Source organism: Meleagris gallopavo, chromosome 2 (genome assembly GCF_000146605.3).
Source record: "Meleagris gallopavo isolate NT-WF06-2002-E0010 breed Aviagen turkey brand Nicholas breeding stock chromosome 2, Turkey_5.1, whole genome shotgun sequence".
In the NCBI taxonomy this organism is placed as follows: Eukaryota; Metazoa; Chordata; class Aves; order Galliformes; family Phasianidae; genus Meleagris; species Meleagris gallopavo.
This window is the reverse complement of record NC_015012.2, coordinates 81,811,618-81,837,575: the sequence shown is the minus strand read 5'-3', so window position 1 is coordinate 81,837,575 and position 25,958 is coordinate 81,811,618. Positions and strand designations below refer to the sequence as shown.

Sequence of the window (25,958 nt, the reverse complement as noted above, 5' to 3'; positions counted from 1 at the left end):
TGGATTGCTTTTTACGTACTGCTTGTTTTAAATCCACTTGAATGTGGTGCTATATTTATTCCAACCCATTTGTTTTGTTAGGCTTTTGTAATTAAGACAAAGTAATCAAACCAATTATGTATTTTGGATATGCTTCTTTGTTGATTATTTTTGTTTTGTTTTCTTTTAAAATCAGGGAGAAGCAGGATTACCAGGAGTTCCTGGTTTGCCAGGCCAGAAAGGGCATAAAGGTGAAAAGGTAAATAATGATTGTATTCTGTATTTCTTTCTCTTTATTGTGGCTTTCTTTCTCTTTAATGGACAGAAACTTTCCAGATTTAGCTATTCCTGAAAGGTATCTATTTTTATAGAGGTTAAATCCTTCATCAGTTGGTGCCTGGTTCTGAGCGTGTCCTCTCTGCCACATAGCCCAGATCTGTTCCACGCTGAGGTCCACTCCTACTAAAGAACTCCATGGAACACAGTGGCCATGAAACAAGCACAGATAAAACACTAATAGTATATTTTCTTTCTCTTACTTTTATCCCAACACAGAGAAGTCATGTATGTTGTTCACAACAAGGATTTCCCTATGATATGTATATATTTGTATAGCACTGTCGATGGCCAGAATCCTATGCAGTGGACTAATTATTTCAGTGATCAGTAGGAGGCTGAGAATTCACTAGGGTGACCTCAGCACTGTATGTTCTTTGTCATCACTCTTAATTACTGAAACTTTCTTAATTATAAAAAGAGAGAAAGCTGACATTGGAAAACTCTGGAGCAGTCCAGTTGATACACCTTCCTTGGGCATATTCCTTGTTTTTGCACTGTAGTGCTTACTGTGACATTCCTGTGCTATTTAGCTTGAGGGTTTCCTAGTAATGAAAGTCAGTCTATCGTATAGTTTTCCCTTTATACTCCATTGCCTAAAATTGTCTGAAATGTTTTGGGTGGGAAATGTCTGGAAATGTGTTTTTATTGCACTAACAGAAGTGCCAACTTGAATAAACTGCTGCAAGTCAGCAAGAAGTACAAGCAGTACCGCAAGAGTGTTAATCTAGCTGTTAGGATGGAGTTGTCCTATCCACCATCCTGCATTACAGCATGCTGTTTAATATTTGATCTGAAATAACTTGTGAAGACATCCAGCACTGTTCCTAAGACTGCACAGCTGAAACCGGTCCAGTTCAGAAGGGGCTTATCTGCACAGCAGTAAATGTGGAGTAAATGCCTTGATAGTGTCTTCCCTTCCCAACTCCTTTACTCCCTTCCAGTACACATTTCAATTTTGATACTACTTGTATATTTGAAGAAAGTTCAAATATGTTTCTGTAGCCTAGCTGAGCCTAAAAGGATTGCTGATAGCCTCCATACTTAAGCACAGGGTTTTGCTGATCCTAGGTCTGCATATATAGCACAATTATGTAAAGCTAGCCAGTGTGGGTTACCAAACCACACTGCATTGATCTTAAAAGCAATGAAACCCTTCAACTTCTGTGCATCCATCACTGATAGCAAATTGCATTAGACCATGTCTGACTTGGTTGGGAAGTACAAAGTACAAATTATTTATAAACTGATATAGAACTGAAAACTGCTAAGTATGAGATTAATGAAAAATAAACCTTTCAAGATTTAAACAAATAGATGTGGGGTTGGTTTGGGTTTTTTTTTGTTGTTTTGTTTTTGTTTTGTTTTTGCTTCTACGTTTGTACAGGTTTTCAGTAACACTCCTGATGGTGGCATCAATAATTAAAGATGGACAGGCAGTACTACAGTCTTTTCCAGATATTCAAGAGGCATTATTATGTACAGGAGAGTAGCAGGTTGTGCTCAGATGTTTTGTAATGCGTTTCACATGAAATAGGAGCTTACTGAGGGTTTTGATGGCCAGTACAATTGGAAAGTGAAAGAAATTTCTGTAAGTTTACTGGTAGTTCTTCAGACTTTGCTTCTTACTTTCTTCTTTTTTGCTTCTAGATCATATTATTAACATCCAGCCAGCTATATTTAAATGTTCTTACTTGGATGCTGTAATGACAAGGATAAGTTACTCTTTTATTGATGGAATCTCTCAGTCAGACTCACATTTCTTGCTCTTTTATTTTATCTCATTCCAATTTCCCACCCACCATAATTAAAAGTATGACTTAATTTACATGGCTTTTTTCTGTGATGGGATTTGTAAGCAAGTTTCTACAGACTCAAATTGGTGTTAGGCTGTATTCAAGCTCCACCTCAAATTGCTCTTCAGTCTACCGTAATTGTTCCTTCAGACTCTGTTTTGCCTGTTCTGGAGTATCGAGGTTATCACTAGAACAAAGCCATGTTTAGGCATTTTGAGTTTAATTATTATTCTACGTTCCCATACACTTTACAAATTTCATCTTAATACTTTTGAACAGATCAGAGACAAAGACTAATGCATGTTTATTCACTAGAATAGGCATTTATGCAAATTCTTATGCACCTCTAGCATAAGTTACAAGCTATTTATAGCAGCATCACTGATCAAAATTATTCCACTTCTTTAAAAGACTGTCCTATTTGAATCTCACCTTTCATTAAGGCTTTATTCTGGCTTATCTGGTTGACTACACTGCCAACAACGGAAGAGTTGGAACTAAATGGTGTTTAAGGTCCTTTCCCAACCCAAGACATTCCATGTTTCTATGACTATGAATCACTGGGACATCATAAGGACAGTTCTTAACTATACAGATATTCCAACTGGCTTTGAAAAAGTGCTTCTGAACTGGAGAAGCTGCTCTATTTAAAGTCTGTTTTCCCTGCTGAAAGATCAGACTGTTTGGTACTACACCACTTATTTCGTATTTAAAACAAACAAACAAAAAACTTTAAGGGAAGCAGAGCAGTTTCTCTCCCTTTTATTTCCTGTGCAAGCTTGAATTTAGCAGTGTTTGCTGCATGGGACTTTACTTGCCTGGAGATCTGTATTTCCCAGCTATCAGCAGCAGGGGACAACCTCCTGATCTGTGATGTCTGAATAATTGAGACTTAGAAAGTTACAAGGACCAACTTTGCTGTTTATTTGTGTAAGCCCTTAAAAAACATATTTCAGCTTTTTTCTTCACGTAAAACTGAGAGGCAACACTTGTCAAGTGTACAACTTAGGTTACCCTTGAACAGTATTCTCTATTACTCTCACGGTAGCTTAATTCTCAGCACAGTGTATTTCACAAGTTTTAAGTGCTTAAAAGTCAGATGGAACTATCCTGTGATTTAATACATTTAGATATATGTTTTGTAGAGGTAGGCTTCCACTGCTGCTGAGCCAGGTGAGAAATGAACCATATTTTCTGTTCATTTTTTTTCTACTACTGTAGCATGGTGCATAGCTACTTAAAAATATATTCATTGCTAGTGAAAGTCACTTAATCATGATGTCAAAGTTCTGTTTTATCCTCCATATGGAGAAAATCTTCAGAAAGGTGGAATATGGATGGTAGTAATTGAAATAATTATACAGAATATACAGACCATTTTTCTCTTTTGAGGAGGCTATGGAATTAAGTGTATATTGAATAATCTTTGCTTCCACCTCCTGAAGATTTTAAATAGAAACCCAAAGAGAATTAAAATGTTGATTATAATAATAACCCATTCCAAGCTGTGTTAATAGGTCATTGGTTAATGCTGTAAGTACAGTAGGGAGCAAAAAATCAGAGGCAAAGTGCTTTCAAACATTAAAGTGCCTATTGATGCACACATATTGCTATTGAAGTGTGGTTCATTAATTTGTATTTTAATTAAAGAAAAAGATGTTTAAAATGCTATTTTGGGCTTGATAGAAATAGATTTATGCAATAAATTTATGCATATGAAAATACTTGTAACAGAATGATTAGAAAAAAGAACTTTTGGAGAACAAATAAGGCATCTCACTGCTCTTTCTGCCTGTTTTCTTCACTAGTTTTCCTTTCTTCAATCTCTATCACTCCTCATAACCCAGGTTTATCTATTTCCATCTAAGGCATATCTATTACATTACAGTCTTCAGTATAGTTCATTTCTGATCTGATTTTCATTGCAGAGGTTATTGATAGACTCAGGGAGCTCAAGGCTGAAATGCATGAAAAAGATAAATTTCTTGGGCAAGACATGGCTGACTGACAGTGATAACAAAGCAAATTTCCCAAAGTCAGAGTACTTATTAAATTTTAATCTTTTAATGGGCAGAAGAAAATGCTTCACAGCCACAGAGAATAGAATCTTTTGGCAGTCCCACTTAATGTTTTAACTGTCTAATAGTCCAAATTATCTAGCTGATATGAAAATTTTCTTAGAAAATGTCTTAAATATTCACCTCTTATCTTTGTTATTGCATACATCATTCTAGTATTCATCTGATTAGGATTAAGGATGGCAGTTCAAGTCTTCCTCAAGAGATGTGGAGAAGTGGTAATGAGTGCTCAACACTCTGAGATGCTCAGAGAGTTGAGGGCTGTCATCTCCTCCCAAGAGCTGACGCTAATGCAGAATAGCAGCAGTCAGTGGGCCCCATTGCAGGGATAACCAGCAAAACAGGGCTTTTAAGCCTCACTGCCAGGTCAGCACACATTCTATGAGGAATCTAGCTTCTATATCAATGCCAAGGAAACACTAGAGTGATGCCACAGAAAGAGAACATTCCCAGTTCATTCACAGAATTATTGAGGTTAGGATTTTGACATCACCTGGTTCAATATCTTTGCTCAAGCTACTCTTAGGGATTAATTTTCTTTCTTATCTTTGTCAGCATCTCTGAATTTGAGCTGATTCTACACATCAACAGAAAGTTCCTAAGTTGGCACTTTCCAAGTCCCAATACTTCTGTAACAATGTATAATCATGAGAACTTTTTATCTGTCTGTGCTGCTTTTAATACTTTCTATTTTATGTAATTTCTTACAGGAACTACCTCTGATATTAATTACACAGGTAGCAGTTGTAGTATAAAGGTTCAATTCTTTATGTTACACCCTTTGCATTTCTCTATATCATTTTTGGAAGTAACTGTCTACAGTACACTGTCTACTGATAGCAACTCTCTGGGATCTGCAGATATTTTTCCTGATAATGATATATATTTTCTTATCTGGATATTTTTGATGCTTCTGGCATGTATTCTTTATGCAGAGATGAAATCCAGGAAAGCTAATTTTCCTTCTCAAGTCTCATAAAACTTTGGCTAAGGAGTCTTTTCAGAACTGATATAGGCTCTTCATTTAATCTGAACTAATATATCCTTTTTGTTGACAAGAGCAATACTGTAGCATTATGTGCTCTAGGCTATGTTTGTATCATTCTTTCTATTAATTCAATGCAATTGCTTTTACTTGAGTAATAAAATCACAACCTGGTTAGATCAGAACACTGCTGAGAATATTTTCCTCCTTTCAAAATTTCCTATAGACTTTCTTTTCTAGATTCAGTATCAAAGTGTCATGTTAATTCCACTCCATGTCACAGTGTAAATGTATTTAAAATTATTTGGTCTGTTAAATTACAAATTTATATGTTTAAATAAAATGCTGTCTTAAAGCTTTTGGGTTTTTATGTGGGAAAGGGAAAGGACTGTAATTTGTTAATTATCTCTGTAATTCTCTCTTTTTGTTTTTTGTTTGTTTGTTTGTTTTTGCTATCTTTGCTGTACAAAACTCTAATATATGATAAAGGTACTGTATTTTCTGTTTGATACTAGCATATGATTTTGAGTTCTACAATGGGAACACTGAATAATGGCTGAATGGCAGAAAGATGTAAAGATCAGTTGCTTTTGAAACTCTGAATCATCAATGTAATAAAATAATGACAATTTTAGTACTGCAGATGGCCTCAGATGCGCTGAATTAGTTCCACTTCAGATAGACAGCTGACTGGTATCACTGGAAAGAGACTGTGATCTCTTTTTAAGAATTTGGCTTGGCTTGGCTTTGTGGAAGGCTAACAGAAACATTTGTGTGTGTGTTGGGCTGAGGTTGCTGAATTTCCACTGTCTGCTGGAGTTCACCAAAATAAACCCTGTCAAAAGTATAATAGCCGTCCTATTGTTTGTAAAATGTTACATTCTGGAAAATGTACTATGGCTTAAATATTTTATTCACTAAGTAACTTTGTGCTCTGCTGAAAAGAATTTTCAATGCTACTCTTAGCAGAAATTCTTAACAGTAGACTTACAGCTTACTGTACTACTCCTGAATTATTATGCATAGAGTGCTTCATAATCTATAATACTAGCATTACACTATTAGTTTGCATGGCTACCAGCCTGTATTTCTGTTAATTTTGGTAGTTCTAAGCAAATGTAAATTTTTGTTCTTTCTTAATAGTTTAGTTACATAAACTTATAAAGCTTAATTGCAGTGTGTTCGTATGTCCTTGCTAAGCCGTAAAAAGAGATTTATTTAGGGATAGATGTAGGCGTGGTAGTCTGGGACCCTGTTTTTAATTCTTATTTCTATATCTTTAGGATTTCTTATATGAGAAAGAGAAAATGATGCATGTTCACATGTAAAGGACTTCAGCATCTGCAGAAGCAAAAGAAAAGTCTATTATGTAAAAACAGGCCAAAAGCTCTTAGAAATGCATTTGCCCTTTTTTTTATTCTATCAGTCTGCTGTGTGAACTCTTTTGTTGGCAATACAACATGCAGTATGTGATCTTTAAACTCATAGAACAAAAGCATGAAAAACCAGAGTGTGATTATTAAAATCATGGTTATAAGATAGAGGCATATCTTAATAATCTAATTTGCCATGGAAAATAATTGTCTTCAAGGCAAGGAATCCATTTGAACTTAATGAAACAGAAATGTAAACATAGTGTGGTTAACTATACAGCTAAAGTCTTCTAGTCATGTACCAGGCAGTGTAATTTTTGCCTACACACTTATAAAAATACACCACTGAATGTTCTGGTTTCTTAAAATACTTGCAAGTGGCTTAAGGGAACAGAGTGTGAATAGATAAGGCAGTCACTCTGTGCTGATAAGCTAAGCTAACTAAGGACCAGTCCTGCTCCTAGCAACATACACATTCAACACCTTGTTCTACTTATGAGACAGAATAATTTAGCATACCTATATTAAGGACCACACCAATATTTGAAAAAAAATTGGATGTGAAAAATGTCTCGTATACTCCTCCATAACATGACTCTAACACGACTCTTTCTGATCAGTGTCTTCATATCAGACAGTGGAGTGGTGCTCTTCACCAGATTCAGCTCATATTTGGCAATCTCTGGGCTGCTATTATAAACAGAGGAGTTTTCAGTTGGGCTGCGCAGATGTAGTTGCTTTATGATGGTTTCTGTGAATAGATTTTAGAAATTTAAAATGGAAGACAAGGAATATAGAGAAATGTTTTGGGTAGTTGAGAAGTAACAACAATAGTTGTTCAGTGGTTCTAGGGCCCCAAAACAAGAAGGACATGGAGCTGTTGGAGCAAATCCAGAGGAGGGTCATAAGGATGATGAGAGGCTGGAGCACCTCCCCTGCAAGGACAGTCTGAGACAGCTGGGACTCTGCAGCCTGGAGAGGAGAAGGCTCTGGGGGGCCTTATAGCGGCCTTCCAGTAACTGAAGGGGGTCTACAGGAAAGCTGGGGAGGGAATTTTTATAAGGGCAGGTGTCGACAGGATGAGGACAAGAGGAAATGGTTTTAAAATGGAAGAGGGTAGATTTTGACTAGATATCAGGAAGAAATTCTTTATTGTGAGGGTGGTGAGACACTGGAATATGTTGCCCAGTGAGGTTGTGATTGCCCCCTCTCTGTAACCATTCAAGGCCAGGCTGGATGGGGCTTTGCGTAGAGCATCAGGGAGAGCTCATCTCTTCAGAATATGCTGTGCTGAGTCAGCAGCTGCTGAGGGCAGCCTGAAGGGAACAGTGAGGAAAATATGTATTATAAATCCTCCTTTTGACATGAAGTAAGCGGTTAATAATGGCTGGTCTGGGATGCAGCAAACAGTGTTGCTGCATGCTTTAGGGTTTTCTTGCCAATCTTGGTATTCCTTTCTTAACTTCAGAAAGGTTAAAATTCATAATTTTGTGAAAGAAGTACTACATTTACACTGAAAAGATGTACTGAATGTACTTACAGTATTCTCTCTTTGAGGCTTTCAGGTTTTTGTTTTTAGTAATTTTTTTTTGTGTGTGTCTATGTAGTGGTGTTTTCTTTAATCTTTACAACAGTAGTTGTTCTGACAGTGTGTTCTAAGATACCTAGCTGATGTAATTATACCTACATTAATTAAAGTCACTTTAAACCTAATGGAGAGACATAGGTTGTCAGATAAGAAACAGTTGGGCACTTTACATAGTGATGGTCTCACAAAAAAATTTGGTCGACTGCTCTCCTTGCTCTCAGAAAAGAGACCAGGCTGCTAGGGTGTGGTTTACTTGTGAATTTTGGGAAAACTCTACATCCCATAACAATGAAACACTCGCACAGGTTGAACATACCAATAGGCTGCAAAGGGCACAGGACATCTGCTGTGGTCCAAAGCCTTTCTGTTGGTCTGCTGAATTAAGAATTCACTGTATGTGTATCCCATTTGTAAAGATAATGATAAAGTGATGTTTGTTGCTATGGAGTGTGTTTACTGATAAAGTTGACAAACTTATCCTAATACAAGTAAGTTTCTGCTCATGCTGAATATCAGAATTACAAGTTCCTAGGATCTCACTTTTTAAAAAATTTCTACATTTTGTTGGTTTAGAGGTTATGGGGCTTTATTCCTCAGCAGGAACTTCTAGGCTTTCAGTTTTGAATTTGACCACCCAACTTATTTCTGTAGCCTTTTATAAGAAGCAATTATTTATGTAATTATGACACTTGTCATTCTTCATGCACTCCTTTAACTCAAAGAAAAAATTAATATTAATCGTTTTCAAATCAGTGACATTCTTTTCACGAAGAGCTGGTTTACTGCAAAAAAAGACTGTAGTGTTTTCTGTTCACTAGAAAATTTTCATTTCTTGGTACAAGTAAACAAAGCTTACATTTTTTTTTAATTATTTTTAGAATGAAAAACTATAGGGTTTCATTGCTCTATCATCCTCTATTCTCCACTTGACTTAGATTTTAAATTTCGTTGCCCTTATTCTTGACATTCTTGAGCAAAATTTATTTGTTCAGTGTTTTCTTCAATCATTTTTAAGATTCATTGTCCAATTTGCAGCTGCTAGAACCTTCTATACCTCTCCTGATCAGTCAAGAGAGTCTCTTAAAACTAACATTTTCTAACAGATTGCTTACAGTCTGGGTTTTGGTTTCTTTGAGACAGGGAAGGAGAATGTAACTGAGCTCAAAATGTCTTTTTAAAATATTGTGTGCACGTGACTTTTAGATCAAAGTATCTCCCTATTTCCATGTGCTTTCTCAGAGTTGAATGCACTCAGTCTAGTGAATTTGCGCCTGCCTAGCCTAAGTCTACTGTTACAATGAATTCCCTTGAAATCAGCAGAGTTAGTTTTTTTTTTCTAGAAACATACATTTGCAAGTATTTGTCTTAATTGATGTTGTAAGTATTTTAAAATGTACTTATTTTTTCTGATTTTAGTGTTACATCTATGGTATCTTCCTCTGCAATCATTATATTACAAAGTATGACATAACATGGCTGCAGTGGAAGGAGGTACTTTTCTGAGTCAGTGGTCTTTAAAACTTCTAAATGAATAATTTATTTTGTAGGGTGAAATGGGTGCAAAAGGACAGGATGGTGCTGCTGGTCTTCCTGGTGAAAAGGTATGTTTTTGTGTCTAAACATACAATTTGACTCACCGGAAAGTGTTCACTGTGACAGTGGCTCATCTGTAATTACTCACAGAAAAGTGAGGACAGAACATTTCTGTTTTTAGAAAACTAATTTCTGTCTTGTATGCTGCTATATTTTTGTTTTACACTGAAAAAGCAGCTCTAGCTAATAGTATTTTCTGCGGACGTGCTCATCTTTTTTCTAGAAAATGGGAAGGGGAATATACACAACTAAGGGAAACCTATCCAGCTGGCAGAGTAGGAAAGAGATGTTCTCTCATACCCAACATGCAGAGAGATGGAGAAGATAGGCCTGCTTCACCTCTGTGAAAACACACAGCCCACAGCAGGTGGTGATACCAGGAGATGAACTTCCTCATAGCTGCCCCACAGTAGGGGTGTTTTCTTGCTGTTCAGGTATCATGGGGGACACCTGACCTAACCTGGTCCCCGACTCTTGCTGCTCTTCTCAGATAAGCCTGTCCTAAGCTTTTTTTAACACATCAGCCTTGGAGAGGAAGCAGATTAAAGCAGTCTGACTGCTACCTGTGCTCCCTGACAATTTGTTGAACTGTGCAGGCTGTGGATGCCCAGAAAAGAGCTCTTGTGCTCAGCAGACTGCTTGATAGAGCTTTGAGATAAAGACCACTGACCTCCAAGCAGAGACTTAGGAGTAGCTGTGGCTAAAAAAGCTTATCAGCCTGCCTGCATATTCAAGAGGGTAAGTTTCATTTCAGGATGTTACCCATTCACTTTGTCTGATTTAAGGCAGCTACACAGATTTAGTGACTTAAGAGCAAGCCCACTAGACTAACATTCTATCATCATGACAGCCCTCAAGAACAGTAAGGAAACAGTGTGCTGCTGGAGATGATAATGATTCGCCCTCTTGTGATTTTTTGTTGTTGTTTTTGTTCCAGTTATTAACTGGAAGCCACTTAATATATAAATGAATGAAGTTTTCCAGAAAGGTGTTTTAGTTTATTGCACTGGTGGCTTTGTGTTTGTTTTGTTTGCTTGTTGGTTTTCCAGTGATATTAAACATCTTGATTAGCCTTGATTAGCTTTCATCCCTAGGTTCTGTCAATTTAGGCTCTCGTTTGTCATGAACTTCAAGTTTCTGTGGTTTCAGGGCTATAAACATATATTCCTCTTTAAGGCAGCTGTTGCCATGATAAGTCCAGTATTTCAACAATGCTCTTAATTTGGTTCATTTAGCCATTATTCAGTTTTCTAAGCACTCAAACAATTATGAGTTTCACCTCAACTGCGAGGTTTTGAATCTGTTAATGGTAAGATATAAAATTATGAAACTCTTTCACTTTTACTTTCATGGTTTTTTAAACTTTATTTTTGTTAAAAAATGAGAGCTAGATATATGATATTAGAAAAGAGATGAATTAGCATCAGCAGCAAATCCATTATTTAAGCATAGTAGAAAAGTGGAGAGCAGGCTGCAAAAATCTTCAAAAAACCTTGCAGTGTTGAGGAGTTACGTGTTGTCATAAAGCAGCACATAAAACTCAGTGAAATTATTAGTTAACTGATGGGGAGGAAAAACAATCCAAAATTTATGTATTTCATATTGGATGCTGGACTAACTTTTATTGGTCATGAAAATGATCTTGAAATTAGAGGTCAATGAAAACATAAGCTCACTGTTAAGTACTAGTCAAATAAACAAATCTAATTTAGTAAAGATTAGGAAGAGAGTGAGGAACAAAAAGAAAACATCTTAAATTCACTGCTATTAATAAAACCATGTACATAAATCTGTGCATACAGTTCTGGTCCTCATCTCTAAGTGGATTTAGTAGCCCTGGAAAGGTTTACAGGAGGCATCAAAAGTGATCAACAGCATTGGGTATCTTCCAATTAAGGCATGAGAATGATGACTTCAGTTTGAAAAAGGCACAATTGAGGTGAAATTTGCTGTGTTCAAAGCTCTGTAAAATTATGGGTGAAACAGAAAAGATTAATAGGTTGGTTTTTTTCATCCTCCTTCAGCATGAAAACTCGAACATTTAATTATTTGGTAGCAAGTTTGGAAAGGATAGAAAGGATTCTTCTTCATATAACACGATTAAAGTGGGAGCTCTGCAGCAGGACTGAAATCATTTGAAAGTCAATTAAAGTTGGTAAAATAAATATCCCCGGAGGGCGTCAAATAGACACTGCTACTTCTCTGAAAGTTCTAGGCTTCAAATTGCTGAAGTCTGGGAAACCCCCTGGAGAAGTTTCTATGTTGTTATACTTTTCTATAGGCTTCTGTTGTTGCCACAATTGTAGACACATACTTGAACAGAGAAACTTTTGATTTGATCCAGCTTAGACAGCTTTTATTTTACTGTGCTCCCTCATGTGAAATAGTGGGAAGGGATATTGTAAAACAGTAGATTGATTGTGATTGATCTGTAATGAAGTTGTGTTTTTTCTTTGTCTCTTTCCGTTGCTCCTTCTTTGGTGTCTTTCTTTAAAATTACCAAACAACATTGCTTTTGTAGTACAAGTTATTGCTGTGGTTTAACCTGGCAGGCACTTGGGCACCACAAAGTCATTCTCTCACTTCCCCTTCCCGGTAAGATGGGGCAGAGAACTGGGGGAAAAAAAAAATAACAAACTAGAACTCATAGGTTGAGATTAAAACTATTTACTAAGACAGAAAAGGAAGGGAAAAAATAATAGTAATGGGTAATAGTAATATACATATACAAAACAAGTGATGTGCAGTGCAATTGCTCATCTCCTGACAGCTGATGCCCACCTAGTCCCCAACCAATAGCTACCTGCCCAGCCAGCTCCCTACAGCTTTTCAAGTTTTTTCACATGAAGTCATGTGAAATTTCCCTTTGCCCACCTTAGGTCAGCTGTCCTTGTTCTGCCCCCTCTCAACTTCTTGTGCCTCCTCATCCCCTCTTGCTGGCAAGACAGTACAAGAAGCTGAGAGGTTGAAGTATCCTTGGCTCTCTGAAGCCACTGCTCAGCAACAACTAAAATAATGTGTTATCAACTTTGTTTTTTTTCCTAAAGTCAAAACATAGCATTGTACCAGACACTGTGAAGAAAAATCAACTCTGTCCCAATGGAAATAAAACAGTTATTATTGCAGTTTCCATGGTTAATACTGTTTGGGTGTTTTGGCTTTTTTTCTTTCTTAGCACCTTATAGAGTCATTGTCAGGCCAAATCCAAAAGCTCCTGTTAGTTTACATGAGGCTCAGCACTGGGGTTGTGTTTAATATTGAGACAGTGTACTTTTCTTGAACAGTATGACACTTTGAATCCAGATTACAGTAAAGTTGTATTGTTGTTGCAAGTCAGAAATGAACTTCTGTGGAATCTGAAACTGACCAGGCCAAAAGCTGTTTAAAAATGTATTTATTTTGTACATGCATGGCTAGATAAAGAAACTGAGACACAGATGACCAGGTTATGCTAGCCTGAGTTGTGATCTCTGCACAGAATATAATACAATATGTTATTATTAGCTCTGTCCTGGAGGTAGAATCACTTTATTTTCCTGATATTGTGCCTGGTGTTCACAAGCTCTCTTTCAGCTGGTATACTAAGAGCTTTTTGAATTTGTGTCTGTTATTTTTGAGCTCCTTTTTTTCTGGGATGTTCTAGATGCTAGGAATATATGTATACTCAAAAACACCTAAACAAAGTAAAGGAAGAAATATCCTCTGAGATTTCTGTCCAGAGGCATCTCCTATGTTTCTGTAAGTGGAGGTACAGATTTTGGAATGCTGAAGGAACATTCTCAGGAATTAGCACTGATTATCCTTTTTGTACATCCCTCAATATGTGTTTTTTTTATTGACAGAGGTGTAATTTTGTTTTACTATAGCCATTTGTATGTTTGAGGGGAAAAAAAGAAAAATTATACGGCTGTTTTATATTTAAATGCTGTTTGATGCTTCAGAGAGAAAAGGGCACTCAAAACTATCCAATTGCAATATTGCATTGTTCATACTTCTTTCCTAAAGGAAAGGTTCAGAGAATAAATACATGGCAGATCTTAATCTTGCTGCTTAATTCGTTTGTCCTATTTTGGAAATCTACCTTAGACTGATATAAACTGGAAGGCCTGTTTTGGTAGAAGTGATTAACTCAAATTCACCCATCATAGTAGCACTGGCTAAAGTTAGTATAATTCGATGGACTTTATTACGTGCTAGGGAAATGCTCCATGGTCATATGCTGCACTTAAAAAAATCTACATTTGCAGATTTTCTAGGCAGTAAGACTTCCTTTGTATACATGTCCTGAACCTTAAAGGATCTGAGGCATGAAAATAGACTCATGTATCTTCAATCTCTCTTCTAATGCTGTGTTTGACTTTGTCATTTGTAAAACAGATTATAGCTGACAATAATTTGCAGGTGGCCCTTCAGACAACCAGAACAATTTCCTATTTGTCTGAACGCTGCGGTGGTTTTGAGGAAGTTGGAGTGGGTAATAATTGCAGATCTAACTGGCATAGACTGCTAGAAGGTTCTGCCATTTGAGAGGTTGGACCTGCTGGGGGTTAGCACAGAGAACAAAGTTTAAGTCTCGATGACTTCAGCATGGGGTAAGAATAACATTAACACCTCTTTTCTGAAGAAAACAGGTGTCTGTTCAGGCAATTCTGCAATTTTGCTGCTTTTCTGCTGTAGTTTTTTGTAAGCTGCCAAATTGAAAAGCAGGTTTCCCCTTGGCTGACAGCATCCCACACCAGAACTTGCCTGTCATGTCACCTGCCTTCAGGGTAGAAACAGTCAGCCTGACAGGAATGATGCCTAGCCTAGAGACTCAAAGATCAAATGAAATCCCTGGAGAGCCCTACCTTAGGCCCCCAAAATCACAACACAGTAGATCACAGACATCATAAATACGACTCACTCTTTGATGTGAAACTACCTCATTTCTTCTTCCCTGTCCATTTTTAGGGAACTTTCCGAGGATATATTCTTAAAATAGCAGCTCTTACTTATTGAGGGCAACAGAAGGAATTCTTAAAAGCATCAGGGGAGAGAGTTCTGTGGTGTTAGTTTACAATCCTAAAAAGTAAGAGGGCAATAGTCCTTCTATGGAAAATGGCTTAATTTGTAGGCTACCAGAAGGTATGGAATATGTTTCTGTGACCCCTTCCTGCTGCCAGGACTGATTTGATGCTTGGTCTCCTGGGGAAAATTCTTCAGTGGATCTGTCTAATCATGATATAAGAAGAAATGGATTGTAGTGGTAAATCAGAGTCACTGTGTGTGTGTGAAACTCTTATGCCTTGTCTGGTTTGAAGATGTTCAACAAAGTCTACAAACACATGTCAGGGAAGAAGTGTTAGAGTACTTTATTCTTTGGCAATTAGCAAATGAAATTTTCTTTGGATATAGTTCTGAAGCTATTAAGTACAATTGGATTGCAGCCAGAGTGCTGGCTCCATGACCTGAGTGTAAATGTTCTGAAGTTAAATCTGTCCCTGTGAGGTGATGGGAGTGCTCTAAGATGTTGCATGACAATTGTTTATGTGATTCACATCAGGTTCCACAAATTAAGCAGCCCAGGTCTAGCAGTTAGACTAACCTCATTAAAACAAGAAGTACTAGCTCTGCTGTTAAGAATGGTCTTTATGCACCATCTGTGTTTGCTGGGTTACACCACTGGTGTAATCTGAGCAATGCTGATGTGTTCTAGAAAATAATCCAATTAACAAGCAAACAAACAAAAAAACCAAACTGGTTATTTTTCTAGTGTTCATGTCATACTGAAATTGTGAAAGAACTTTCCTGTTGGTGAGACCAACAGGCTTCACCTAAACTTCACTGAGGCTTTTTTCTTACCTACAAAAATATTGCATTTGGGCAGGATCTTTCCATAACATGTACTGGGGGATGGATAGAGATAGGCACGATAAACTTTACTGCTACACTTTTTTGTGTTGGAAAAGAACAGGTTTAGTCTCCCTCCACTTCCGTTTCAGCAGATGAGCAGACTGCACTGAGCACATTTGAGTGTGTTGAATCCTCCTTTTATCTTCTGTCATACATTTCGAAATAGTCTGATAACTTAAAGAGGTGTACGCTTTCAACCATGATCAGCAGATGAAGAAGTATTCAAGCCTTAAAAAAAAAAATAAAAAATAAGGCAGTGAAGCAGTCCTGAGAGAGAGACTGCCACCATGAAGTGGAGTGTACTCTGAGACTTCCTTTGGGAAGTATGTATGTTATAGCTTCTGCTAGGCAAAAGGCTCTTAGACTTCTGAGAAGTGCTGATGGCAGCATGTCACAAAGGATTTAAACTGCTGAAGATGAGTAATTAGCTCTATTCTTGACCATTCCATATTTGCCTGTCTATTTCTATTATGAAAATACTTTTCCTTCTTTCTCAGACACTACATTCTGAAGAATAAAACTGAAGTATCCAAAAATGTAATTCAGGGCATTCAGATGAGTTACCAAACCAAAGTATGTTTTTGTCTGCTCCCCTTTTGCCAAGCTTCTATAGTAATTGCTTTTTTTTTTTTTATTTAATAGGTGTTGGTGATTTTATACCTATGTTTGTTAAACTACGTTTTTTGAAATACACATCACTCTGCTCACCTTTAACACCTGACATTTCAATGGCTTATCTTTATTTGTGTTGTTTCTTGTTATTGTAGTTGCTTGGTTTTGTTTGGTGGTTTTTCTTTGGCACTATTTTTTCCAATCTAGTTTATGAACAGACATTCTAAAATATTTAATATTTTGAGTAAGCTCTTCAAAATAGCTGGTTTTGCACACTAAGCCTGTAGAAGAAGTGAAATATTCAATATGCTGTGCCTTTGCTTCTGCACTGTGTGGGTACTCCCACAGTATACTAGTAAAATAAACAGTTTAGACAGACTAAAAGGAGAAAGAAATGCTTATATGAATAAAAACAATGTTTATCATCACACAACTTAGGTTTATATTCAAAGTCAGACCACAGAAAAGAACTAAAAGTACATTTCAAGAGCTTCACCAACTGTGTGAGAGTCATGAAGATGAGATTTGATTAACATGAAATAATGCAGTAGGTATCTTCAAAATAATTGTTCTCTTTTTTTTTATGCTTGCATGTATTTGTGATGATGACCAACAGTAATATGCAAACTTACATATTTTATGAGCTAGAAGACAACAGGACTAGAACATATAATGTTTGCAATTTTTTTTCTCATTTAATGGATTTGCGTGTTTATGATTTCAGTTTTCTCAAGTTCACTAACAGTGTGCTATCTTCAGTTTTAACTGAACCTGAAATGAAACACTGATCATTTCATTCCTGTCATTTTTTTTAAATCTTTTTGTAATAATTGTTTGAACATCCTTTTGGAGCATGTTAATAAGGGCATTTTACAAAATGCCTCTTGTACACTGGACACTTGTTAAATGTACATCCAAATCAAATTCTCTCATCATGAAGATCCATGTGCTGTGACCTGTATTTGACCTGTGTTTCCCATTGTTCCACCTAGATTCTGTCCAGAATTTTCCAAGGCTTTTGACTTCGTAAAAGAGTCATGGATATGATGCCTTTTCAGCATATGCTCCCAGAGCATCTCACTCATGCAAGCATGCAAATCTAAAGAGACATTGGTGTTGAGCATTCAGTAAAACAATCTTTTCCTTGCAGCTGTCTTGAAAGATCTCTAGACAGAGTGTCTTCCACGGTTCACGTGCTATATAGATTCTTGACCAAGGTTAGGATATTTCCAAAGTAGCTTGTCAGCATCCCTGGGAAAGCTTACAGTCGTACTCAATTTGTCTCTCAGTTATTCAGTGTCATCTAATTTCTAAGCTTCTTTTGGTGCTGATCAGTTAATTTTTCAATCAGATGTGGTGATAAATTTTACCACTTAGCCTTTGAAAAATCCTTTATTCCGCAGTCTCCAACAGAGAGTGAAGAGTATTATATACCTACTATAGAAAGCAGTTTCTGAAAACAGGAACATTTTCAAAATAGGAGGAGTTTCACGAGCTCTAATACATAAAGCTGAAACAATGTTTAGATAGAAAACAAGATGGCAATTTTATAAAATGAGATAACAGGGAAATGTTTAAAAAAAGAAAAAAAAGGAACTTTATTATCACCATATTAAAGCTTTGAGTTTTGAGAGCTGCTGGCCACCAGAAAGCAGGCCACTGAATCTCATCTATTGCAACAACAAATTTAGTATGTGTTCCTTTTGTGATTTCAGTGATATATTTGTCTATATTTAATGCACACCTGATTTTAAGACATGAACATATGTGAAAAGAGTAGCTCTCTATAGATATCCGATGCATGAATAGGTTCTCTAAAAATCACACTTCATTGTATTTTCCAGAATTTGTTTCATTGCTTCAGTGTCTGTGTTTCTTTCTTGCCTGCTCTGCTCTCTCTTTAACATTACAAGGATGTGTTTTGAATAGCCTTTGATCATAAATTTGATTCCAGAGCGCTGTCTGCTGTGCTGACTGATTTTGCCTTATTAGGTGATTTTTGCAGTTCCCAGCTCCAGGAACTGTTGAGCTCCCTGGTTTTTTAGTTGCTGCAGTTTAGAGGCAGCGGCACGGCCTGGTTCTTGGTGGAGGGTGCGGCTTCCCTGCTTACTCAATTGCTGCTTCCATTTTGGATGGAACAGTGCTAGAGACTGTACTCAGGTTGCACCCTTGGTAAGCACAAACTTCATTTATCACTGAAGAATCGTTTCTTGAGGAGAAATGTGCTTTGGTCCATTAGCTAAGCCTTCTGCCCTCTATCTTCTGCCCTCTCACAGTTTCTCCTAGAATTAGGCTGGTCTCAGTAGGACAAAAGTACAAATGTACTTTGGAAACCAGATGCTTATGCTTGCGTTGCTTAGCATCAAAGCGATAGGCCCACGTCATGTGGTGAGATAAGAGGATAGGGGTGAGGGGGCCCTCTGATATTTGAAGGGAAATGATTATAACCAGAGAAATGTGGCCAGCTGCATGGTCTCTGCACGCAGTGACTGCTATTGTTACATGAGGTGTGGCCAAAGAAACCAAAGGTCACCATCCATTTTGTAGGGGTCTAGGCTGCTGGGAGCAATAGGGCCTATGGCATGCTGCCATGTAGAAGAGGCTTTTGTTAGTTTGTTACATAACATGGAAGTAAAAAATAATGCAGTTGTTAAATAATGCGGTGATTAAATACGGCTCTTTGTGCCTTAATCAGAGATTCATGAATACTGCAGCTTTGAGTCTGCTTGGCTCTGGTATTATTAACTGCATTTGAAAAGCCTGAGTCAAGGCCTTGTTGGCTTGAAATGGGGGGATGGTTTGAGGATTTTTCTTCCATTGTTTCTTAAGTTACATTTAATGGACTCTTTTTGTGAGGTTTCTGTAGCATAAGGTGTTACATTTTCATGATTTTCTTTTCATTCAGATCCATGAAGAAATTTGAAATTTTAAAACTATTATTGTTGTTTGTTTACATCTCATAAAAAATAAAGAATTAAGACTGTAAGACAAATACCAGCTATTTCATGACCTAAACTCACAAACATTGGCAGCAGAGTATTGTAGGAGACTAATTGGGCAGGAAAGAACTTTCTCTCTGAACTGCAGTGCTGTACAACTTTTCTGACGTGTGTTGCTTGGTTGTGTTTATTTCCGTTTGAGGAATTAGTGAAGTTCACCAAATATAACATTTTAAACACAATAAATTATTGATCTATATTAATTAGGACAACTTAGAAACAAATAACTTATGTTAATGTAGTTTATATATCAAAGTATAATCTCCCCGATTACCAACTGTTACAAGTGGTGCATTAAATTTAAAAACATAACTAAAAATTGGTAACCTCATGTAGTAGAAAATTTATATGTAGTACAAATTTTATGGAGATAATACATAGGTAGTTCCAAAAATAATGCCTCCTATTCACTTCTATGACAACTACAACAGAGCACAATAACACTATTTGATAGAGAAAATTCTTAGCTACAAAATGCTATTTTTGAATGTAGTCACCTCTATTAGTGAATTTGTGTGGATGAGCTGATTGAGATGCTCTTCATTTCATGGTGACAGGTGTGCATGGCCGTCTGGAACATGGTTTGTCTTTTGTGTTGCTGTCCCCACTGCTGATCCATACCACCCACCACCTCCCTGTTCTCTCACTCACTGTTTGGTCTCCATAAATTTTAAGCAAACATCAATGAATGTCAATGGGTGCGATTTTTTCTGCATGGTGGAATTCAGCGAGGCTCCTTTGTTTCGTTTGCGCTTCTGTGTCTGACACCACTTTGTCAGACTGCCCCTCTGCTACCATCTGTCACATGGCAACAATATGTAATGGAATACTGTTGGGAAGATTCAACCTCTGCTGCTATAATCTGCCTCTGATGTTGGGGACCAACATAATAAAATAGGAGGCATTACTTTCAGAGCAACCCTTTAGATAGTGTTGTTTGCTATTATAAATAGTGACTTACTATTAACTCTTCTTTGATATTTTTTTGTGAGAGGTAAATTAGTCATATAACTATCTTAAACCCAGCTCAGATGTGAAATTTTAACATCAATAGATACACTTACCCCCAAAAAAACTTAGAAGTTACAATGTAAGTTTTATATTCCAGATTCAGTGTATGTTGCTCTTTTTCATTCACTGCTGGAGAGGCAAACTCTTCATACAGCAAAATCATTTGCGGGGACAGAAGAACAGGATGTACTTCTTAAATTCCCATTGCTAGCCAATATTTATCAACACCCAAGATTCATGCTGCGTGTTTCAAGTCTGAATCGATCAAATCAACGTGACGTGCTGAGGCTGCGCCAAGTCGTGTCTAATCAGCAGTCAGCACTGTTGCTCTGGCATGAGGTTCCCAAAAATAGAAACGTAAGAAGTCAAACAAGTAAGTGGAAGGGCACTAAAAGAAAAAGTGCTGCTAATTCCACTGTTGACTTTCTGGCTAATGGATTCTTGTTCCCAGGCTATGCTAAGTAAAGCAACTGGCGCAGGGTGTGTTTCTGCAGCTGGCTCGGCAGTGACACACGCAGCCCAGCTGGCTGACAGGTGTTTGATTTGTGTTTAACAAGTACCTCACACAGGATGGATATTTTTCATGAGAATCTAGTTAGCTGATGCTTTCTGTTAGGAATTTACGCCCCTTATACTGCTCTGTTTTTTTTTGAATGGCAGTTCCGTTTTTCTTTGCAAATGGTGGTAGTACTGCTTTAGTTCATCAAAAGGAGGCATCTGCCTCAGAAGCCAAATGGGAGGAAAGCTAACTTTATTAGTTGTAACCTGTTACCTTTGCATGAGGAAAACACACGTTTTCTTTATAGCTATTGGCAATAAATTCTCCAGAAATGTTTATTTAGCTGTACGTTTGTTACAGTGAAAATTCTGTCAAAGAGAAGGTACGAAAGAAGAATGGCAGACTTGCAGAGCATGGCTGTTACACGCTGTGTTTATGTCTCTTCCCTTAACATGAGAAAGCCTTGGGACGTACAGAGTGTTGCACAAGTCTGGAGTAAGAGAAATTTCTTGTCTAGAAGGGCATACAGAGAGAGACAACCAAGACTTTAAGGGAAGAGCAAAGGTCAGAAGGTACTTAACAGATGGGAATAAAAAGTGTACAATGCCATTTCTTATCTATTTTATTATAAGCTACATAACGGGACTTTGTGTAACTGAGAAGAGCTTGATTCTTTTGTTGTTGTTGACGTTGTTGTTTAATTTACTTTAAGATGTTTTGATTTTATTTTTTTTTTTTATAACAGTTAGTGGAAGAAATGGTGATCTTTGTGACACTTTTTAATTGCTGTCATGATAACAAGCAACTTTTCCAGCTAAACCAACACTGGAAATAGAATATCAGGAAGCTCTTATAAATCATTTTTGATTATGTGAACTCTCAGAATCTTAGGCACTAGGATGCGTAATGTAACACTGATTATGACCAGTTTGTTGTGGTTTATTTTGCTTGTATTTTTCTTCATGCATTTTTCTTTTCTAGTATCCAATCCTTGTGGTGGAAGATGGGACTTCAGGAATTGTTAACAAAAATACAAAAATACTGACTCTTTGCAGTGATGAAGTTATAATGCCAGTGTTGTGAAATAGCTAGGAGAAATATCACATTGTAGAATATTGTGTGTTGGCAGTACTTCTGAACTTCAAAAGAATGGGGAAGGAATGTAGCAGGAGAAATGACTGTCGGAGTAATGTTGGTCCTCTAAATAAACAGTGTATTTTAGTGAATGGTTAATAGGAATGATTAAAAACTCCTCATGCAAAGAACTCATATCCTTTGAGTGGCACAGAGTACGTTCTTCCTGTTGGGCATCCCAGGCGTAGGGTTGGGTTAATAAGCATCCCAGTAATCAAGAAAACATTTTGGAAGGAGAACCAACAACTTTACTAGTCTAAGATGCTGCTGTTCCCTACAAAGATGTACAGAACTGATAGCAGGAAGACATACCTGGAGTTATCTTTAGGAAGCAGCTCCCTGGGGCTCCTATGCTGAAATTAGGTTGGTTGATACCTGGATTCACAGATGGGTAAACAAACTGCTGGAATTCCAAATTGGCTGTAAAACCTCTTAGTCCGAATAGCATCTCCACAATATATTAAATGTCAAAAGGGGAGAGATTTCTTAAGAAAACATTGCACTTCTGAGTGTAAGCGGGAAAGCTGGAAGGTGTGACTTGAACTGCTTTACTTGTCAGTAGTGCCAGGACGTGTGTAGCTACACAGGCACCCCAGTGTTGTTTTTCAGAACAAACACTAATCTGAGTTAACATCTAGATTAGAAATTTCAGTCTATGTGCTGTTTATTTTTGATCCTTCTTAAATCCATAGCTTTGTGCTGCTTTTTTTGTATTTCTTAGCTGTATTTTTAGATGTTAGTCTTAATCGTGGTTCATGGTCTGTGAGATAGGCCTGAATTACTGTAAACTGATGTTTGTACCAGCTCAGAATCTGTCTTCTGAATCTTCAGGTTATGGAAATGAGTATTAAATTTCCTGCAGTAAAAAACAGTCTCTGATATTTAAGAGGTTGACTAATGTAGTTTACCTTCCTAATATAAACTCAGTGCACCAGTTATTATAGTAAATATAATAGTCATAATAAATTTTATTTTAAAAAGAGCTCAATGATTCATTAATTTTGGAGAATGCACTTTATCTGACACTTAACATTATTGCATTTCAAATATTACTTCAGCAAGGTCAATTAGGTGAATTTCCAGTACTTTTGAAAATTTAATAGGGTTTAGATTTGTTTTAAGACTGTGCTATGGCTGAGTTAACAATAAATCAATAGCTGTTGTGGAAGTCCAGGCAATTTTTCTTTTGGCTGACACACCGTAAAGGAAAAAATGTAGTTATAAAATCAATCAGTTGTCCATGAGTATAAGATCGCTTCATTTTTTTTTTATTTGTTCTTGTTTTAGTATGATCGAAGTATCTAGCAGCCTGGACTTAATTATCTGAACTGTTTGTCTGTAAGACCTTATGAATCTTTCAGAACCTTCTGCAGACAGAAACCCATTTGTTACTCCACAGAAAATTTTTTCATGCTTTTTATCTGCAATTTCTTCATGCTGTCTATATGATATCACAGGTCAACTGAGCTGGATTGTTATCAAGACCATGTTCAATTCATGCATTTTTAAATAACAATGTGAAAATATATTGAACAATATCCAATTTTATCAGTCATAAATGGCAGTGTGCTTTTGACCATTCTTACCTAAGAAATGTAACAGAGTGATTGGCCTTTGAAAAAGGTGCTAGATGGGTCATTAGATGCAGTCTGAAAAGTAGATAAATAAAAATGGTAAAAACCCGTCAGGCTTTAGAACACAGTGAGGCAGAATACGGAGAAGCTGCCCTATTCTGCTGCTCTTTAACACTGTGTGGAACTTCCCGCTGATTTGTAATGCTCCACTATCACCTCCTCAGAAGGCACTGCAGATACCAAGGAATTTCATCCTAAAAATACTGTAGGAGAGGGGGAAGGAGAATAAGACATAAATCAGCTGTTGGAAGTTGCACAGAACCATGGCACAGCTGGGAACTAAATGTAAACCACCCGAGGTCCTGGTTATGTACTTGTAATGCATTCTACCTTCATTTTTCTCCTCTATTTTACTGTTAAGTTCCTTGCATTCCATTCCTGTCCTTGATATCAGTGGCATTTAGGAACGGGGACTGGTAGCCTGTCTTCAAGGCTGAGGAGTCAGTTCTTGATGGGGAATGTCAAGAAGATAAAGGCAGCTGTCACTTCTCTAAGGATGTGTGATGGTAATGCACTTGTATTTGTCAAAAGCATAAAGGGCATCTACAGTTGAGTCTGCTTCAGATGCTACTTCTGTTGATGGTATAAAAGCTTCTCCTTGACATAGGTTTTGGGCAGTTTCTTATCAATTTCTTAAAGAAAAGGAAAGGCGATGTACAGGCCTACTTATTTCCTACATTACGATGCATTGAAATAAGTGGGATAGTCCTTTTGTCTCCGTATTTTCAGAACTCTGAATTCTTGTGTGTGAAAGCAATTTCTGGAGCAAAGAAACCTCTGACTTGGACAATTTATTTGAAAGAAAAATATGCATGCTTTATGCATTTAAATATAGACATTGTGGTAGTCGTACACTGTCAGCACATGCTAATAGAAAATTAAAAAGGAAATAAAGCCAATTTGAGTGTTCAGTCTGGAGTAAGGAGCCCAGTGATCATATTTTCTGGAGCTCTGAGCTTGCCTCTACCTGCACATTCATTAGTTTGTGTGCCAAGATCTGAGGCCTAAATTTTAAATGTCTAATTTTCAGTATGTTAACTTCTAGGTGACTGAAAGGCTAGATGTCAGAATTTTCCCAAGACAGAAAGGGCTGGAAATGAGGAAAATTAATGCCTCTTGAAATCAGGTTATGTCATTCTAATAGGGCTGTTTTCATTTGGACATCTCTTGAGCAACTGCATAGAAAAGCCATAGGAGCCCTGCTCACTGAGAGATAAGGATGCACAAGCCCTCTGACCAGCCCTCACTCCCTTGGCCAAACTGTGGAATACCTGGCATGCTGAAATTGCTGGGGAAGCAGAACAGAGAAAAGGAAGTGAATTGTCTGAGCCCCTCCTTCATGGGATTATTTTAAGGGAGAATCTTACGTTTGTTCACATGGATTCAGTTTGCATGAAGGAAAAATGGGCCTTTCATTAGGGCCTTTGCAGCCTATCAGTGCTTAGCATTTGTTAGTTCAGAAGGGGCCAAGCAGGAACAAAAGGATCATAGTTGCAGTGAAACCAAGGTGTCATAATATTTAGCACAAGCTTCCTGATGTAACCATTCCTGAAGTTTCACAGGGCGACTCCTGCATATATCAACTGAGTATGTTTTTAAATAATTAATATTTTATCAGGTGGTTTCAACCATTAACATGAGCTTGCTTAGAGAAAAAAGGAAATATTCCAGTAGGTTAAGGAACATGTCATCTAATGGAGTATAATTGGTGTGGGATTGTTAATTTATTAAAGGGAAAAGTCTGGCCCTGTTGGTGGCTCTTGACTCTCTCTGTGCTTGTTACGAGGGGAAGGATGTTGATAGAGCCTTGTGATAGTACATTGTTGAACATTCCGCTCCATTTCTGCAATACTAAAAATAGTTGTCCTCATTTTAAAACACCAAACAATTAGATTATTCCAAGGGTCGGGCATACTCAGGATAATGGAAGGTGCATACCCATAAATTATCAAAAGAGTACCACTTAACCATCCTGGTTTTGCTTCTATTATTTTCTTGCTAGTAATTCTGAGGTAGCAAGTTTATTCTGTAAATCAAGCTCCTTGCAGTGCCCCAGTAATTGTAAAAGAAAAACTGCTTATTCCTCCTGCTGAGGAAACATCTGCCTGTTTTCTTTTTTATTTTATTTTAGCAAAACCCTGTATGTAAAATACGTATCTGAAATATTTTGAAGTGATTCTCTTCTCCAGCCACGAGGAGAATCTTACAAAGTTCTAATGTATTTAACTATAAACTGCGCTAATGCTTAAAAAGATTTAAATAGCAAAGCACATTCTGAGTCACTGATGAAAGTTTTTCTCAATTCTTTTTTTATTCTTAGTTAATGTGGTACCTAATTCATGTTGGCATAGTGTTGTGTAGTACAGATACCTGAGCTGTATGAAGTATATTTGTTACTTGCATTTTGGATTACCTTCTCATTTTTCTATTTATTTATTTATTTATTTGA

General features: G+C 37.1%; 1 protein-coding gene across 12 annotated transcripts in view; it reads left to right on the top strand.

Annotated features, from left to right (window-relative positions):
• The window catches only part of COL19A1 (collagen type XIX alpha 1 chain), a 213,943-nt gene that overhangs the window by 59,952 nt on the left and 128,033 nt on the right, over window positions 1-25,958 (top strand). For 11 of the 12 annotated variants that reach the window (XM_031552581.1, XM_019613183.1, XM_031552582.1 and 8 more), the window contains 2 exons: window positions 176-238; window positions 9,683-9,736. In XM_031552581.1, coding sequence (XP_031408441.1) covers window positions 176-238; window positions 9,683-9,736 — 117 coding nt within the window. The remainder of the gene's footprint in view (window positions 1-175; window positions 239-9,682; window positions 9,737-25,958) is intronic. The other variant, XM_019613188.1, reaches the window with a different exon arrangement.